This window comes from Aulonocara sp. 'chitande type north' Nkhata Bay, linkage group LG14 (assembly GCF_057382095.1).
Source record: "Aulonocara sp. 'chitande type north' Nkhata Bay isolate Kocher_YH1m ecotype deep benthic linkage group LG14, A_spYH_male_GT1.1, whole genome shotgun sequence".
Classification (NCBI taxonomy): Eukaryota; Metazoa; Chordata; class Actinopteri; order Cichliformes; family Cichlidae; genus Aulonocara; species Aulonocara sp. 'chitande type north' Nkhata Bay.
Genome location: NC_141357.1, coordinates 34,459,291 through 34,475,995, shown reverse-complemented (window position 1 = coordinate 34,475,995; position 16,705 = coordinate 34,459,291). Strand labels below are relative to the sequence as shown.

Sequence of the window (16,705 nt, the reverse complement as noted above, 5' to 3'; positions counted from 1 at the left end):
TTGAGTATTTTAATTGCAAATTGATGTCTAATATGATCTCAACACAAGCCTAAGTTGTGGATTATAGCTAGAACAGCATAATTAGTATTTGAATTCCTCTTCTGAGACCGAGATTTCCTTCTTTTCCACCTGATGATCTGCTGCACCTTGCGGTGTGGTAGGCCTGTATCACTCACACTTTCACACTCAGGTGGTTATATGAAAGAGCACTGACTGAAATTTTCTCATCCCTAATTTCTTTCGCACCCTGGGAATTTTTGGACTATACCCCTTGACAAGTTTTATTTAGGACTCTGAATAATAAGCTGCCGTGTAGAACATTTTCCACATGTGAATGGTGTGTAAGATCTTCATTAGAATGGACATTGAATTTGAGTCATCTGTTTTCTGTAAAAGTTAAGGAGTCAGTTACCAGGGTGCACCCAACATTGAGAGCTAAAAGCTAACACTTGGCCAGGGTGCTATATTAGTAGTTTTGTGTGGTTTTACTTTTCTTTAATTTTTTGTAATTTTCTTTTCCACAATTCTGTAAAGTGCCTTAACCCTGTGGTTGTCAGAACTTATGGTTTGGTTCACTAAAGCAGACTGGTTCTTTCCAGTCACGTTCCTGTCTGTGTCTCATTTAAACACACCCCCGTGCTCCTATAGTTGAACCTATTGGCCCATTAATATAAACTATTCAGACTTGGTGGTCCATCTGCATCTAAAGGACAAAGGTCTCTCTTTCGAGGATGCCAATGTTCACATTTTGGTCAGATGGTTTGAAAGAGGAGTAAAAGAAGCCATTTACGTCCACTGTGAGCGACCATCTTTGAACAGAGGCAGTGGTTTACGACACCAACTGTCTGCCATCTATAATCCAGTTTTGAGATCCCTTCCCAGATGCCTTAATGCCCACTCACATCCTGGGCCATCTGACCTCAGGAAATCACATGATAGGGTGGGGCTAGGTTTCACAATGAGCTCACCTGAAACCTTGGCTGATTGTGATCCACACCCATTTTCACACCTTGGCTCATGTGATTAGGTAGAGGATCATTAGGGGGTCCATTGTCCCTCTCGGTGGGTTACTCCCACAGAGCTTAAATCTGGGACTCTCCACCATTTGACTTTGAACTGAAGAAGCTTTGCATAAGAAATAAATCAATTAATTCATGAATGATTCATGATTTATTAATTCAGTTAACTGGTATAAACAATACAGCAGATACTGAGGTGACATTTGATCTTATTGAGATATCTGATCTCAAAGCAGGTAAGAAACTGAGATAAGCAACTCTGTGGATGACATAGTTTTGAAAGTTGCACAAAATTATTTATTTTTTGGGGAGGGGGGGTATCAGAAATGGATGTAGGAGATCTGCACATCGCCTTCTATGTCCAGCATGTCGATCTCATTGAAGGACTGCCAGCGATGGAAAAAGTCAAACAGGTGCTGCCCGTTCACAAACACCTTAAACCTCTGGTTTCCACAACGGATTGACATCTGAGGGACAGAGGGAAAACTTTTGAATGCTGACACACAAAGTTTTCTAGAATTTGCCAAAATCACATTAAAATTTGCTTCTAAAATTCATCATAAGGACTTGATATTACGACTGCGTGACTGATGTTACTTACATCAAAGTACTGGCCCTCCATAAATGGATTCATGCTCATTTCTCTCTCCTCCTGGCCCCAGTTTCCTCCAATCATACTGTTTCTTACAACAATTCCTTCCCTCACTCTGGGATTCATGTGGAAAGCAATGTCTCGAGATCTGCTCACCAAAAAGTTGATCCTTAATCTGAAACACACATCCATGAGCGTTAAACATTCATGTTAGCACTTTAGTACTGCACTAGAGATTTCGGCAAGTAGTCTTAAAATCACACACTTGTGTGCTCCATAGGGAACCATGCCTCTGATGATGATGGTCCTCTTAGGGAACATCCCTCCTGGGATGATGTTGGAGTAGGGCACAGGCTTAAAAACAAAATGAGATATCTTATATGAATATTACAGTATTACACAGTAACACAGGTGGCCTAATAAGAGGTGTACAAAACAGTGATTGTCAAACTTTCTTTGTTATGCATCATTTCAGAAACCAACAAAAGTTCAAGCTTCACAACCCACATGCTTTTCTTAGTCATAATAATAGAAAAGGTAAAATTGAACATTTTCATTAAACAAAGTTCAGCATGTGAGCTTGTTTATGTTCTCTAAACAAATCATCTTCATTTGACTAAATTCACCTCATATTTTCAGATTTAATCTTTCGATATAATACCCGTGGAGTCAGTGACTGGACTGAAAGTTGAGTGTTATGCAAATTTTACTTACAGGGTTGTAGACTGGCTGCCCACTCATACCCTGATTAGTAGATAGAAAATATGAGTAGGTTTAGCAAATGTGAATATATATGAACTGTGTATAAAAAGAACGTGTCGATTTTTTTGTGCATTGTTCTCACCGGCAGATTTGAGCCTGGAAAGTTGCCCTTAAATAATAATAATAATGATATTAATAATAATAAAAAGAAATACAAAAACAAAATGAAAATGAAAGATAAATGAAACTTAAATTAAGATTTTTGTCATAAAAATTCAGCTTGCACAGATTATTTAAGTTATAACATAATTCAATACCCCCATTCCACCTCCCATGCCTCCTGGATATCCATCCTGCAAGGAATCAATCAGAAATTTTAAAATTACTTTATTCTGTTACATATGTGTGACCTGCATTTTATAATATAGCAAATGTAAATCTGAGGAATAAAAGTATTTTTTTTTACCCCCATGTCACCTCCTGGATATCCTCCTGGCTGAAATGTTCAAACATGTTTGTTTAATGATGTGTGTACTAGCATGTTATTTGAAAACTTACAGTGGCCTTGTCAAAAGAAAATATACAATATTCAGTACACTTACTCCCATTCCTCCTCCCATTCCACCTGGGTAACCTCCCTGGATGTCAAAAGAAACACAGTGCAGTTCAAATGTGCAGACTTCCTCTCACTACAGATCCAGTAATATTTAAAGAATCTGAATGTAAAACATGTTTCAGTAAAAGTAACATACCCCCATGCCACCTCCTGGATATCCTCCTGGCTGAAAAGTTCAAATATGTATGTTTTACCATTTGCGTACTAATGTGGCACTTGAAAAATTACAGCAATCTTATCAAAAGCAAATGTTCAGTTACTCAGTACACTTACTCCCATTCCTCCTCCCATGCCACCTGGGTAACCTCCCTGGATGTCAAAAGAAGCACGGTGCAGTTCAAATTAAATATATGCACACTTTATCTCACTACAGTAATATTTAAATAAACAGAATGCAAATCACATCTGAGCAAAAGTAACATACCCCCATGCCACCTCCTGGATATCCTCCCTGTTGAAAAGCAGGTAATGACTGTAATCATGAAAAAGCTGTGGTAAATGAATTTGTATCATTTTGATATTACATATATATACTCACTCCCATTCCTCCTCCCATTCCACCCTAAAAAGATCAAATAGGGGGAAAAATGAATTAAAAACAAAATCTTCACAAAGTAAGTGCTGTTGACCATAATAATGATCAAACACAGAAGATTGTGTTGTTTGAAATACAAGGAGAAATCTGGCATATTGATAGAAACATACATATTCATTCATTCATACAAACATATTTATTCATCTGCTAATTTCACATTTGTAAAGAGATGACTTTTAAACCCAGCAAAACATGAAAGAAAAGATTTTTCTGAATATGATGCAACACGTTCTTTTTTAATTATTCCCATTCCTTCATGATACCTATGCATGCCCTATTGGGCACATAAGCAGAAATCCTTAGCCAACAGCTGCCAGACTTGTTAAATCTAAACTTTTGATAATTTTGACTTAATTTATTTTTCCCAGCAAAGCCCGAAGCATCAATGCGGAAGATTCACGGAGCTGAGGACTCACCCCAATAAAATTAATCGTCTGGATAGAAACATCTCCTGCAATCTGCAGCCCACGAACTTGCTCCATAGGGATGCGGTGTTGAAAAATATGGAAATCAATCCCATTTACTTTAATCTGCAACAGAATAATGTCATATTTGTGTTGGATTAAATCAATAAAAGAAGCATAAGTGGTAATAATATAACTGATCACATACTGACTATAATACCTTACAATTATATTATACTGAGAATAAACCATTTATTGAGTCTTCATTTACAGCTTTTACATGAATAGATTTTTACATTTTTACATACATAGAATTTGTTTTCATTGTCTGTACAACAGTTTGTCCTGACCTGGTAGCCCTGCAAAGTAACGATGATGACCATTTCAAAATGCTCTCCCTTTCTAAAAGGCATTTTGTGAATCTTGTCCTCTGACCCCCAGGATCCATTCTGACAGGTGTTGAAGACCACCTTGTCCCAGCCATCAAATCGAGGGTTGAAGTGTAGGGCAATGTCGCTGGATTCAGATTCTCCACAAATCAGGTTGATAAAGAACCTGCCAATGAAAAGAAAGAAAGAAAGAAAGCAGATAAGATTAGGAAACTGTAACTGTTGTAAAAAAGAAAAAGAAAAAAAAGAGCTTAATATGTTGACACAGTGAGGTATGTGCAGTTTTTACTCTGCCCGTTAATGGACTATGATCCTGAATCACTGCTGCCTCTTGGATATAAATGATAAATCATAGCTAAAGACAACCACCTTGGAAACAGACAAAACTGTTTAACAGTTATTGACTATAACAAATTTTCTGTAAAGTGTATAGGGTCACGAGTTTATGTCTTCCCCTCACCTGGTGATGTGCTTGGGAATGGTCCCCTGGATATAGATGGATGTTCCTTCCCTCAGCCCTCCATTAATAGGCCCTAGATAGGGTATGTCCTGTGCCAGGGACAAAATATTAAGTAACTGTAACACAGCAACACTGTGGAATGTACGCACTTCATAGTCCAAATGTCAGTCATATTATGATTAAATCAAGTTACAAATTACTTTGCAGTGATTAATTACAGTACTCTAGTGTTATTTTGAACAATCATAATATATTTGTATATATTATTAGTGTAGTTACTAGTTAAATGTCAAATTAGGATTTAATGTACAATAATATTTGATGCATGTAAAATATTAATCAGGCTTTTCTATTTGGTTTGTACCAAATCTGTAAATGTATTATTTGTTTCAATGAAGCCAAAAGAGGCCCAGCATTTCAATATTTATACAAAGGCCTGGGTAGTATGGACAGCATTGTGAATCTGTCTAGTGTTTATCTTATTTCACAACAGTTCTTACTCTCTCAGTTTGGCCTCTCTCTCTGTTACTGGGCATGGCAAAACACACACAGTCCATGTATTATATACACTGTCTTCCATAATTCTTTGGAAAAATACATAATTTTTGTATTTTTACCTCAGTATACACCACAGTGGACAAGTCTTAAATATGATTAATCAATCTATTAACAAGCCATGTTCAACAAAAGGGCTGAAACAGGTGACCCTGAACTCTCCCTTAGTTATGGTGCAATAGGCCTATTCTGCTGGGGACTTTCCATAATGCACTGCGCGTTTCTTTCTTTGTGTGTTTATGCACAACTTTGAATGTTATCGCTAGTCATTATTAATCTATGACTCACTTCCAGTTAATGTTCTGCCCTGTCTTTGTCCCCTCACCCATAAACAGTCATGGTGGATGGGTGCCCGAGCCTGGTTCTGCTGGAGGTTTATTCCTCTTAAAAGGGAGTTTTTCCTCCCCAAGTGCTTGATCACAGGGGGCTATCTGATTATTAGGGCCTGGCTGGGTCTTGAAGTGACAGCTGTCGTGATTTAGAACTATATAAATACAAATGAATTGAATTTAGCTGTATATCCTGACCTATACTTCCTTATGGGTCAGATTGTTTAGTCTATCCTTCTACTAAGAACCGTGACCAGTACTATGGACAATTAGAACGTTGTTTACTTACTCCTGTTCTAAGTGTTATAAACTTTCCTAATCTCATGCCTTCATTAATGTCCCTCACTTAAAACGTGTCATTTTTGGGAACCACTGGAAAAAACTGAATAACTAAAAAGAAGATCCAACTAAAAATACTAAGTCTTTGCTATCATTTTGTGGTGTCACTTTTTTGGTTTCTCCTTACAAAAACGGCCGACCTTCCATTGTGATATTATCTGAATTCTCTAACAAAGTATGTGATTGCACTTTTGAGTTAATACATTTGCAAAATCCTGTAATGGTAATGAAACTATGAGAACCTAAGGACAATTTATTACATCTTCTCAGCATAAAATTCACACAGTGCCATAGGCTCAAATATTATTGTTATTAACAGAACAAAAACAATGACGCTTGTTTAAGACCTAATAGAAAAAAACATATTTTTGTGGGTATCAGTGCGTGCAGATACTTACCGGGCTATAGATTGGCTGATAGCCAGGAGGGGCAACAAACATGGCTGCAGTCAGTAAGATGGGCGAGCAGAACAAAACAGGAGAACTTCACCGAACACTAATACCACCCAGATGCCTTATTTTATACAAGCAGTGAGGGAGGGGTAGAACAGGGTACCACACCCAGCCCTGCATCACTGTGTTTACTTTGGAGTAACGTGATGCAAATAACCTTTGCCCCTGCCGAGGAGTGGCACTTGAAAGAAAAAGACTGAGAATGCATTTGTGTGCAGCTGTGCAAGGAAAAACCAAAATGATGAACCAATGAGTATCCATTCTACAGGGTGGTGATTCATTCTATGGTCCTCATTCTATTTATGGTAGACCTGATTAAATTCATACTCAATACATGATGTACAATGATGTTTGTTATAGTGCATTTTGTAGTTTGTGTGCAACAGAATTCTTTTGAAATAGAGCTGTATGTATGAATAAATTACCTCTGGTACACACAGAAACCTGATATCATAAAACAGAACCGTAGAGGTGTGTACTCTAAGTATGATTCATTAAATATCCAAACAAGGCTATCTGCTAAAGCCAAACAGAAGCACAAGTAATCCTTATCTCCCACTCAGGTAACCTCATAAATGTACGCATACATACTACATGGAGGCGTTAGCTTAATCCAGCAAGTGCTTTGTAAAGTAAACACACTGAATGGTTGTGTGGTTGAATGTAGACCCACACAAATTCATTCAAAGAACAAAACTGTCACAGTAATACATGGGTGTGTCCTGCTTAACTAAGGACTTTTCATATTTGGTTAAGTTAAAGTTTTTAAAGACACCATCAAACCTATAAAATCTTTCATCTAATAAAATGTAAACTCTAGCTTTTGCCACTTCAATGTGTAATTGCAAAATGAAAATCAGTGTTATCGCCCAAAAGAAATGCATGAAGACTGCCTGGCTCATCTTACTGGAGAACAACCTTGTGAGACCAAATATGAATGGAATTTGTAACTTCTAAATACAAGGTAACATGAAGAACAAATCTGGGGAGATGTACATCCAGAAACACACAGAAGCTTGCACGGAAATAAGGAGACATCTTCACATTCTCCTTAAAATAGTCTGTTTATTCTGTATTGAAACACAGGGTTCAGTCAGAGGACACTCAGTCAAGTGGAAAGTAGTGATCTCTATTCAGTTCCATAACATCAACTGCTTCTGATAGGGCTACAGCAGCAAATGCACACTTCAGAGTCATCAGCAACCAAAATACTGCTCTGTATTTGACATATAATAACATTAAATACAAGATGGAGAGTAAATGAGTTTTTATGTGTTCAGGAGGAGGCGTAGTGAGACAGAACGGTCTGAGATCAATGCATCAAATTTAAATTGAGAAAATAATTCATATGTTGAATTCCTAAAAATACCGATCATAAAAACCTAACTAGCAAAAACAAAAGCTAACTTTCTCTTCTGACTGCAAACTGGGCATATAAACCTGTGTAAGACCATTTCTCTTCACCACTGAGGATGTCACAAACAGGACACACGTGTCCAACAAAGTAGCAAGGGTCATTTAAATCCCTCAAAGCCCCAAATAAAAATAAATATATGTATCTATGGTTTAAGTAAAATATGTCTTTTCATCAAAAAGCGTCCAGGCAGCCTAGTCATTCCTCAGTTATACAGATGACGCTTTGGCCAAAGTGTATACGTTAGATACATTCATTACTTATTTTAATGCACTGACAAAAACTTATTTGTGCATAAAGTGTCATAAAACAGACTGTTGGCCAGAAATACAGACGGGCTAAAACGGTCGTCTTCAGAAGATCTGATCTGCATATAAAGAATAAATAACCTTGGCATCCTCTTATAGTGTATGTGTGTGTACATCATCGATATCTTATATGGCACGGAAACACCAGCAGAGATTGGGCACCACATACATTCAGGGATGCATTGTAAGACTTAAGAGTGCCAAGTAGGTTCGTCTGTACAGCTGATTCACACCGGTACATGCCATGTACTGATGTCAGTGTGTTTTTTTATTTTGGCAAGTCAGTTCAGAAGTTTCTATTCACGATTGCTTCTCCGAAGACAAGCTTTGAGAGAAAAAGAGTGAGAGGCGGCCAAATATCTTTACTGCCCTCTCAAGGATCTCAGAAAAATGACTGCGAGCTGCTTTTATTGCAGAAACACCAACAGTCAGACATGTAATACCAGTCAGCAGCAGCCATGTACAAAAAAAAATCCTAATTTTACAAATAATATAAATAAAATATCTCAAAGAAAAGTGTTGAAACTGAAAATCTAAACGAGATTGCTGAAGCAGTGGCTTTGCTATAGGCACTAAAACGTTTACAGCAGTAGCGACGAAAGAGCCCCATTTGAAAAGACACAACTGATATGCAAGGCAAACTATGTATATTTCACAAAAAGGCCATGTAGTGTAGTCATAGCAGAATAAAAAGGCCCCTGGCTTCTTGTATCTTCTTATGCCTCACGGTTATTACTCTCCCTTTCTTAAATAAGCTCCAACAACATTCTGCTGCAGGTGGTACAACAGTGCAGTCAAAGTGTGCATAGCTTTAACAGAGGAGAGAACTGTGCAGGCAAAGGACAAAACTAAGACATAGATATGTTTGATCTTAAAATTTCATATCTTCTCTCTCCTCTCTTTCTCCATTGGATGCAGAGTAAAGATTCATGACTTTATCCAAGCTGGTCCTCATACTGCTTCCTGAAGCAGTCTCCAGCAGGGAAGAAGTCCCAGCATCGTTCCTGGTACATCTTCCACACATATGACTCCTGAAAAATGGTGCAACGTTGGTGAATGCCGACTTTCAAAATTAACAATTCCAAAAAATACTAAGGAGGCCTGCACCTTTGTTTTTGAAACATCAATATTTGTCTCAAATCAATCCCTATATTTACTCACCTGTCCTGTGTGTTCTGTTTCATCTTTATTGATTAAATACATCAAGAAGAACCTGAAACAGAAACACAAATGAGACTTGACAGAAGTCAAAATCATTAGCATTAAGGGGTTAAACATGATTTTCAGATTAATACAATTAGCACAAATATCTGCTGATTTTCTATTTTAAATAACAGAGTATTATGTTTAATGGCGTGAAAGTCACATCTGTGTTTGTAATGCCACTCACATGTAGTTGGCTAAGTTATGCTCTTCTAAAGTGTGTGTCTCAAAGCCGTGCGGCGTCGTATCAAAGTAGTCACTCCCTATTCCACAGATGAAACACTTTGTCTAAAGGGAGAAAGGAAACTTTATGATAAACAAAATCATGTCTAGTAGTTGAAAGAGAGATGTAGGTTGTTTAAAATTAAGCCTTACCTCCATGTCCTCTCTGACTTGCTCCTGCTGGTCTCTCAGCTCTCCAAATGCATCAATGATCAAACCTGAGAGACAGACAAATACTCTTTTTACCCTTTTCTAATTTTTGTAAAACAGAAATATCTTCTTCACTTGTGATACTGCACAAATAGCTAAATGCTACATTTTTCAGTGTTAAAACTGGCTGTAAATGCCATTTTCTGTTTAGACTTATGCTTACAGCCATTTGTATACAGTTTGCAGTGAAATTGCAGTGCCCTGTGTCATGATACGGTGGTTCAGTAAGCGTCCACAAATAACACAAAATTACCCTGGATGATAGCCAGCAGGATGACAATAACGAAGAAGAAGAATGTAATGTCAAAGACAACGCGGTAAAGCTCGTATTCATCACCAGCTGGGTCCTCAATTTCATCTCCTATGCCACCGCCAGCTCGCACACCAACGTACATGTGGAAGAGGTAACACTGCAGGAGGAGGTAAAGTCAGAGGTCAGTTTAGATAGCATAGTAGAGCCGACCTCCAAAAAATCATGCTGGGTGTGTCCTGAAGTGGGTTTTTTTGCTTTGTTGTTTTTTGTGGGGGGGTTGCCCTTCACTCACAGTCATCATGTCATCACACTTCATGTCCGGCTCATCCTCGTCTTCACTCATGTTGTAGAACTTGCGGAAGAAGTTAAAGGCCACCACAGTGTACAGGTACACCACCACGGCCAGCAAACCCACTGTCATCACCAGCTGCAGCGAAAGGAAGGAAAACAAAGGATCTAATGTAAAAAAAACAAAAAAACAAAACAGGTCAACTGAAAGCCCGATTACGTATCTTTAGCAAAAGTGTAACCTGTTTGCCGTTGTGGGTGACGGAGGACAAAATCGTGCGCAGGGTTTTCACGCCCATTGCAATGTCAACAAGATGAGCAGCAAAGAAGAAGTTGTTGTAGTGCCCAAGCAGAGACATCAACATGTACCAAACCAGGTAGAGGAAAGTCTAAAAGATATTTAAAAAATGCATCAGGAAGACCGCATTCAAAGCAGATTCGCTTAATGTTTTAATTACATAAAAACTTTCTTTTACTCACATTATCAGTGAAGACCACACCATTCTTCCAGATCTGGTATTTGATGTCAATAGATGTTATCCTGCACAACAACAGACACATTTGCCCTTATGCCTTTTTTAAATATAACTCTGTAAATGATATTGATTCATGTAATGCGTGAGCTTACCAGCTGAACATTGAGGTGTCAGGTTCAGGCTTTTTTCCATGGCTCATGGCGCTGACATCAAGAGAAGCCAAGTCCATACCAAGCAGCTCCGCAATTCTCTCTCTGCCATAAATGTCCCCATATTTATCCAGAACCTGGAAATCACATACAGATGTTGAGTTGAACGTCGTACTTCAATATATAACTGCAAAAATGTGGCTGACAAAAAAAGACAAAAAAGTCTTACCTTTCTTTTCACAAACTTGTCCCAGTAATTGTTGGGGAAGGTTCTGCACAATGATAAAAACATTAGCTACAGTGTGCTCAGTTTATCTTATTTATTTGAAACTCTGGAGCCTCACACATTTCCTTTCCAGTTTTGCACAGATAAATATCTTCCTGACCTAAAACCCTGTTTGTTCTTTTTTTCTTTCCTTATTTTCTCATTGCCCAATCATCTTTCACTCTTTATCAGCTCATCATCTCTCCTTGCTCTCTGTCTTCTATCAGTGATACTGTGATTTTACTGCACAACCATCTCTAGTGTTTAAACAGGATGCTTTGAAAAAGAGAAAATACCCAGTGAGTGACAGTTCTCTGGGCAAGAGTGCCTTGTTGTACCAACCTGGTACTAGCAGGTTCTATGTAATAAAGTATCACGAATGATACTGAAACATGGGTCTTACGGAGTGTTGAGCACCAGTCTGTCCCACTGGCCCTTGATGTCATCGTCCTCAGGCTGCTCAGTGACATAGAGGCCATCGAACTCCAGCTTTCTGGCCAGTTCTTTCTCTCTTTTGAAGATAACCAGAGGGACCTTACAAAGGTGGAGATGGAGCAGATATACCGCATGAAACCTATGAAAACACACCCCTAAAACTTTTTTGGAGTAAAGAAAAGCAAATCTCTCACACACCTTCAGGCAGTTGTAGCCAATGATACAGAGGAAGGAGATGATGGTGTGAACAATACCAAAGAAAGCCATTGCTGGTTCCATGTAGCCAGTGCTCTCTTCCAAAAAGTAGTACAAAGGACCTTCTTCATCATCATCTTCCCCTCCGTCATCTAATCCTGATCCGTCTTCCTCAGTACCGGAGCCTTCAAAAATCCCAGAACCCTCAAAGAGACCAGAACCCTCAAACTCCTCCTCACCTGGAGGCGTGTCAGACACCTAGAAAGGTCATAAAAAACAGCAGTCCTCAGGGTCTTGGTAAAGCTTCTAAGAATATTTTTACTAAAAATCTGAAAGAAATATTTAAGACACGATCACAAATATTAGTTGGTGCTGATGTATAAATGTGAATATGCTTATTTTTATGCACGTAAGACTCCAGAACTAACAGATTCTAATAACTGAATTTGTAATGCACAGTGCTACGTCTCAGGTGTCATGACATCAAATTATTTAGTCAAAACAGACCTTGTAGAAGAGCAGGATGAAATTGAGAGCGAAGGCAATGAACAGGGCCAAGAAACGTAAATTGTAGAAGTTGCGAGAAAGGTAGTTCTGGAAAGAAATAAAGAAATTAGCAATAATGCTGTGATAAATGCCGATAAATGCACATGCTGATAAGGTGTCCTCCATGAGTTACTAATCACAAAAGTATACTAGGGGTCATTTTAAAAATGTTCTATGTATGAAACTAATCTCTAGTACACTAGCTGAACATATCAGACTCATTTTCTAGTACTCATCATGGCAGTTAAAATACATTCAACACCGTGCTGAGAGAAAAAGCTGCTCACCATGAATTTAATCCTCTGAACCTCCAGCTCATTCCACAGTTTAAAGCCCTCCTTATCAGATTTCTTGTCCTTCTTCACTTTGGTCTTCACACTTATCTCTTCTTGTTCCTCAGGCTCTTCCTCCTTTACCTCGGGTTCAGGCTCTGCCTTCTCTGCTTTCTCTGCTTTCTCTGTTTTCTCACCATTCTCGGTGCTTGGAAAGACACAAAGAAATTTAAGCTTGGGAAAACAAAAATAGCTTTAGACTTTTGGCACTGTTTAAAATGTGATTAAAAACTCAATACCTACAAGGGTGTACGCTATGTATGTGAACAGCTAACAAAACCGTGCAGAGTTACAACTGTTTTTTAATCAATAACATCCGGAAATTGTTTATAATTGCACACATGATAGTGAATTCAGTGAATTGAAAATATATTATGTTTAATCTCAAGGACACATTTTAAGCAGATCCTGCTTATTTTTGACATCAGACTACAACAGGCAAACGTCTTACTCTGCTTTCTCGGTCTCCTGAGGAGCCTCTTCTTCGTGTTCAACCTTTTCTTCATCTCCTTGTCCTCCTACTGCAGCAGCCAGCTGTTTTAATTAGTTTACAATTAATTAACCAGTTACTAAAGAGTGTACATATTAATAAACAACTATGAGAGAGAACAACCCACCAGTTTCCTCTTCAACAGTGGAGTGCCCTCTGGAGTCGGAGGTTCTTCTGGTGTTGTCTCTCCCATGTCTCCAAGTCCCCCAGGAGTATTAAAGCCAGGCAACCGTCCACCTTCTCTGTCCTCACCATCCTCTTCTTCCTCCTCTCCACCCACAGCATCTATGAGGTCTGCCACTCCATCTGCATCTTGGACTTCCCTAGCACCCGGTTCAGGCGGTAGGTCCCCATGAACTTCATCTTGGGTGGGATCAGGCATACTGGCCAGGATCTCTGTGACTGTTATCTTCTTGGCACCCTCTACTAAGCCTCCACCAAACAGTGCCTTCCATATTAGTGTGAAGAAACCCTTGCATATACTATAGACAAAAATCAGGATGCCCATCAAAACAGTGTAGACGAATGTAACCAGGCCGATAATCATGTCCTTTACCGTCATTTTTCGAAGTTTGCGGTATCGACGCCGGAGGTTACGGAAGGTGAACATGTTAAAGAAGTTAACCACGCTCTTCAGAAACTCTGCAAAGGCAGAAGCCGACTCCGGAGCTTCACCCTCACCATTTCCTTCATCTCCTTCTCCAGACTCTCCTTCATCTCCTCCACCTTCCTCTTCTTCTTCATCATCTTCTTCTTCTGCACCATCTCCCTCTGGCTCAGAGATAGATGCAGCAATGTTCATCTCAAAAATGGTGTCCTCACAGAAGTTCACAAACATCTCCATTTTCTCACTCTCGCCACCCTCGTTGACCACATCAAAGATGAACTGCCGCTTGGACTCTCTGACTTGAGGCATCTCCCACTGATTGCGGTTCTCCTCACTGATTTCAAAGTAAATGCGTTCGATTTTCCTGCTGGCTCCCATGATCTCGATACGGCCAAGGAAAGGGCGGAAATAGTTGAGCACGCTCTCTGCTTGTTCCAGGAAGTTCTGAAGGCGAGTGTCATGGGGTACATGCTCTGACAGGTTTGTGAGCAGAACAGCAATATTGAAACCGATGTCTTTTGCTGGCTCCTGGAAACGATCAGCAAACTCCTCAAAGTTGATCATTTCATTCTCATCAGCCTCTGAGCACGAGAGGAGGAACTGGATTTCAGATGGAGAGTATTGCTTCTGACTGTCCATGGCCTTGGAGAAGTCCTTCTTTGAAATAAGACCACGTGGATCAGTCACATAATCACGGAACGCATCAGATGCCACTATATCCTTGAGCTTGAGGAACATGTCGAAGAACTTAAGGATCATCTCCACATTGCTGGAGGACTCCACCAACATGTCAACCATTTGCCTGGCAATGGTACCATTCACCACATTGCCTGATAGCAGTACAAGCAGAGATGAGATAAGGACAATAGAATGTATCTGACAGAAAGAAGCAGACATGATCTGATAGTGAGGAGTAGCTTACCTTCAAGCAGTGACAGAAGCATCACTACCATGTCCTTCTGCAGATCTAAAAGCTCCTTCAAGAGACCAATTTGACTGGAGTCCTTCAATGGAGCCAAAACGTATATACCAGAACGCAAAGACACAGCAGAGAGACAAGCTTTTTAAAGGGTATTGACTAAAAAAAAGCCATTTTTTTGTATACATTACAGTTTAAACTGAATATAATTTGCTTTTTTTTTTTAAACGTAAGTGAAAGGCACTACCTCAGAGTGTGATCTACTCCAAAAATGATCCTGGGGGTGCATTTTTGAATAAAGAATATGCATTTTTATATAATAAATTGTACACTGAATGTGATAGGATGTGAGACAGAAACACAGGAAAGGGGAAGGAAGAAAATGGCTCTTCTAACAGCCTTAATTTGAAAAAGAGACTGCAGGATGGACGACAGCCATATTTGCAGATGCTAATCTTATCACTCCTGAAGGCCTGCACCAGCTGATATGACAAACTTCAAATGTTTATCATAGGTCATAGTGGCTGTCAGGCTGGTGGAGATCTAGAGGAAAAGGATGTCATGCAAGCCAGCAAAAACTGCTTGCGAAATCAGAGTTGTACCGTTTTAAACAGCTTATCATCTACAGCAAATGAAACAGCTAAATGAAGAGAGACAATACAACACGTTAAGGCTTTAAGGAGTAAAGTGAAATGAATCCCTCAAAGAAGAAATAATTAATTCAATCACAATACATCCGGAGACACTTAACTTACAAAAGTGTAATTACAGTTTGGTGTGTAATAATCATCGAGGTCTAAATCTAGCACAACTAAGTGAATAACTGTAACTTTGGCTTCTTTAACAGTTGAGACCTAAAATCTATATCATTACAATAAACGCAAAGACAAAATATGAAGTGCTGCAGAGAAAATACACAAAGAGGCACATGTAGATGGTGCAGGCTATTAAGCAACTTATTAAAGAAAGCATTAAGCATGAGGGCTTTAAAAAAGCATGAGGGGCTTTAAATGAGATGGATTTGGTGTGAAAACACAGATTCTTACGCCGTTTCGCTGTCCAGGATCGGGGTGCATCTAACAGAGTTACACATGAAAATAAAACTGTTTTACATTAAATGTTTACTTTGTTTTTGGATTGTCTCAGCATGAATACTATCTAATGTTTTGTCAGGCAACAGCCTCCATTTCAATAACCAAGACAGCATATATTGTTCTGGAAGTTTTTTTTGGCATAGAACTTCCGAACAAAACTTTTTTTAATGTATGTGTTTTGTTTTATCTAAACCTGCCTAAACAAAGTACTTGTACAGAATTAATTTTCAGGAGAGTCATATGACATAAAAAATGCCTTTTAATCAGTGGTGTCAGTAGCAATAAAACAGCCACACAAAATTAGGTTAGTAAACACTGCAGCTTCTTATAAACCAAAACAAATGAATGACAGTAGACATGTGTTATTGAAAGCAAACACCCAAAGCACAATCAAATAGCACTGGTAGTTTAACTTTATCATACAAAAATGTAAAGTAGGAAAATAGAAGTAATAGAAAGGAATAAGTGTATATTTTTTCAAGTTGTTTCTGCCAACTTTAATGAAGTTCATATTATTCGGGGAATTCTAATTCCACATTAGACTGAGTGAGAATAATTAGCTTTGCTAATGTAGTAGCCATCATTTCTGCAACTCTGAAAATGTTTTCATATTTCTCTGGGTGGAAATCTAAAATGTCAAACAAAGTTGTTGAATCGATGAACATAGCTAATAAACGTGTAGGTACAAGACAAATACTGTATGCATGAAGGAAGATGATCTTGCATTTCTAATTTAAATTTGGTTACAATCTAACTAAAACGTAAAGACAGTTAGACTTAATATATAGACAGATTACTTTACCAGGGACAAAATTTGCAAGGTTTAAATATCCTTTGATATTTATCA

At 38.6% G+C, this 16,705-nt stretch overlaps 2 protein-coding genes across 8 annotated transcripts in view; both read right to left on the bottom strand.

Annotated features, from left to right (window-relative positions):
- Positions 1-1,165: 1,165 nt before the first annotated feature.
- On the bottom strand, positions 1,166-6,507 carry LOC147315052 (galectin-4-like). Of its 2 annotated transcripts, XM_086262258.1 has the most exons (16): positions 6,399-6,507; positions 4,778-4,866; positions 4,279-4,483; positions 3,941-4,054; positions 3,468-3,491; positions 3,354-3,380; positions 3,203-3,238; positions 3,066-3,095; positions 2,916-2,951; positions 2,780-2,809; positions 2,631-2,666; positions 2,456-2,482; positions 2,326-2,355; positions 1,877-1,965; positions 1,621-1,786; positions 1,166-1,486 (listed from the first exon to the last, which is right to left on the bottom strand). In XM_086262258.1, the coding sequence occupies exons 1-16, from the start codon at positions 6,438-6,440 to the stop codon at positions 1,340-1,342; spliced, it is 1,128 nt and encodes a 375-aa protein (XP_086118384.1). In that variant the 5' UTR covers positions 6,441-6,507; the 3' UTR covers positions 1,166-1,339. The 2 variants fall into 2 exon arrangements, with proteins under 2 accessions (XP_086118384.1, XP_086118385.1); XM_086262259.1 differs by lacking the exon at positions 3,468-3,491 and having other exon boundaries at positions 3,354-3,401.
- A 996-nt stretch (positions 6,508-7,503) lies between these two features.
- Positions 7,504-16,705, bottom strand: part of ryr1b (ryanodine receptor 1b (skeletal)) — a 65,083-nt gene continuing 55,881 nt past the window's right edge. For 4 of the 6 annotated variants that reach the window (XM_086262251.1, XM_086262252.1, XM_086262254.1 and 1 more), the window contains 19 exons: positions 15,811-15,840; positions 15,012-15,041; positions 14,768-14,849; positions 13,366-14,675; positions 13,200-13,282; positions 12,704-12,896; positions 12,378-12,464; positions 11,874-12,128; positions 11,644-11,774; positions 11,205-11,247; positions 10,979-11,112; positions 10,831-10,891; positions 10,593-10,739; positions 10,355-10,489; positions 10,063-10,219; positions 9,753-9,817; positions 9,565-9,665; positions 9,336-9,387; positions 7,504-9,205 (listed from right to left, as the gene is read on the bottom strand). In XM_086262251.1, the coding sequence (XP_086118377.1) occupies positions 9,110-9,205; positions 9,336-9,387; positions 9,565-9,665; positions 9,753-9,817; positions 10,063-10,219; positions 10,355-10,489; positions 10,593-10,739; positions 10,831-10,891; positions 10,979-11,112; positions 11,205-11,247; positions 11,644-11,774; positions 11,874-12,128; positions 12,378-12,464; positions 12,704-12,896; positions 13,200-13,282; positions 13,366-14,675; positions 14,768-14,849; positions 15,012-15,041; positions 15,811-15,840 (3,192 nt within the window). In that variant the 3' untranslated portion in view covers positions 7,504-9,109. The remainder of the gene's footprint in view (positions 9,206-9,335; positions 9,388-9,564; positions 9,666-9,752; positions 9,818-10,062; positions 10,220-10,354; positions 10,490-10,592; positions 10,740-10,830; positions 10,892-10,978; positions 11,113-11,204; positions 11,248-11,643; positions 11,775-11,873; positions 12,129-12,377; positions 12,465-12,703; positions 12,897-13,199; positions 13,283-13,365; positions 14,676-14,767; positions 14,850-15,011; positions 15,042-15,810; positions 15,841-16,705) is intronic. The other 2 variants (XM_086262257.1, XM_086262256.1) reach the window with 1 other exon arrangement.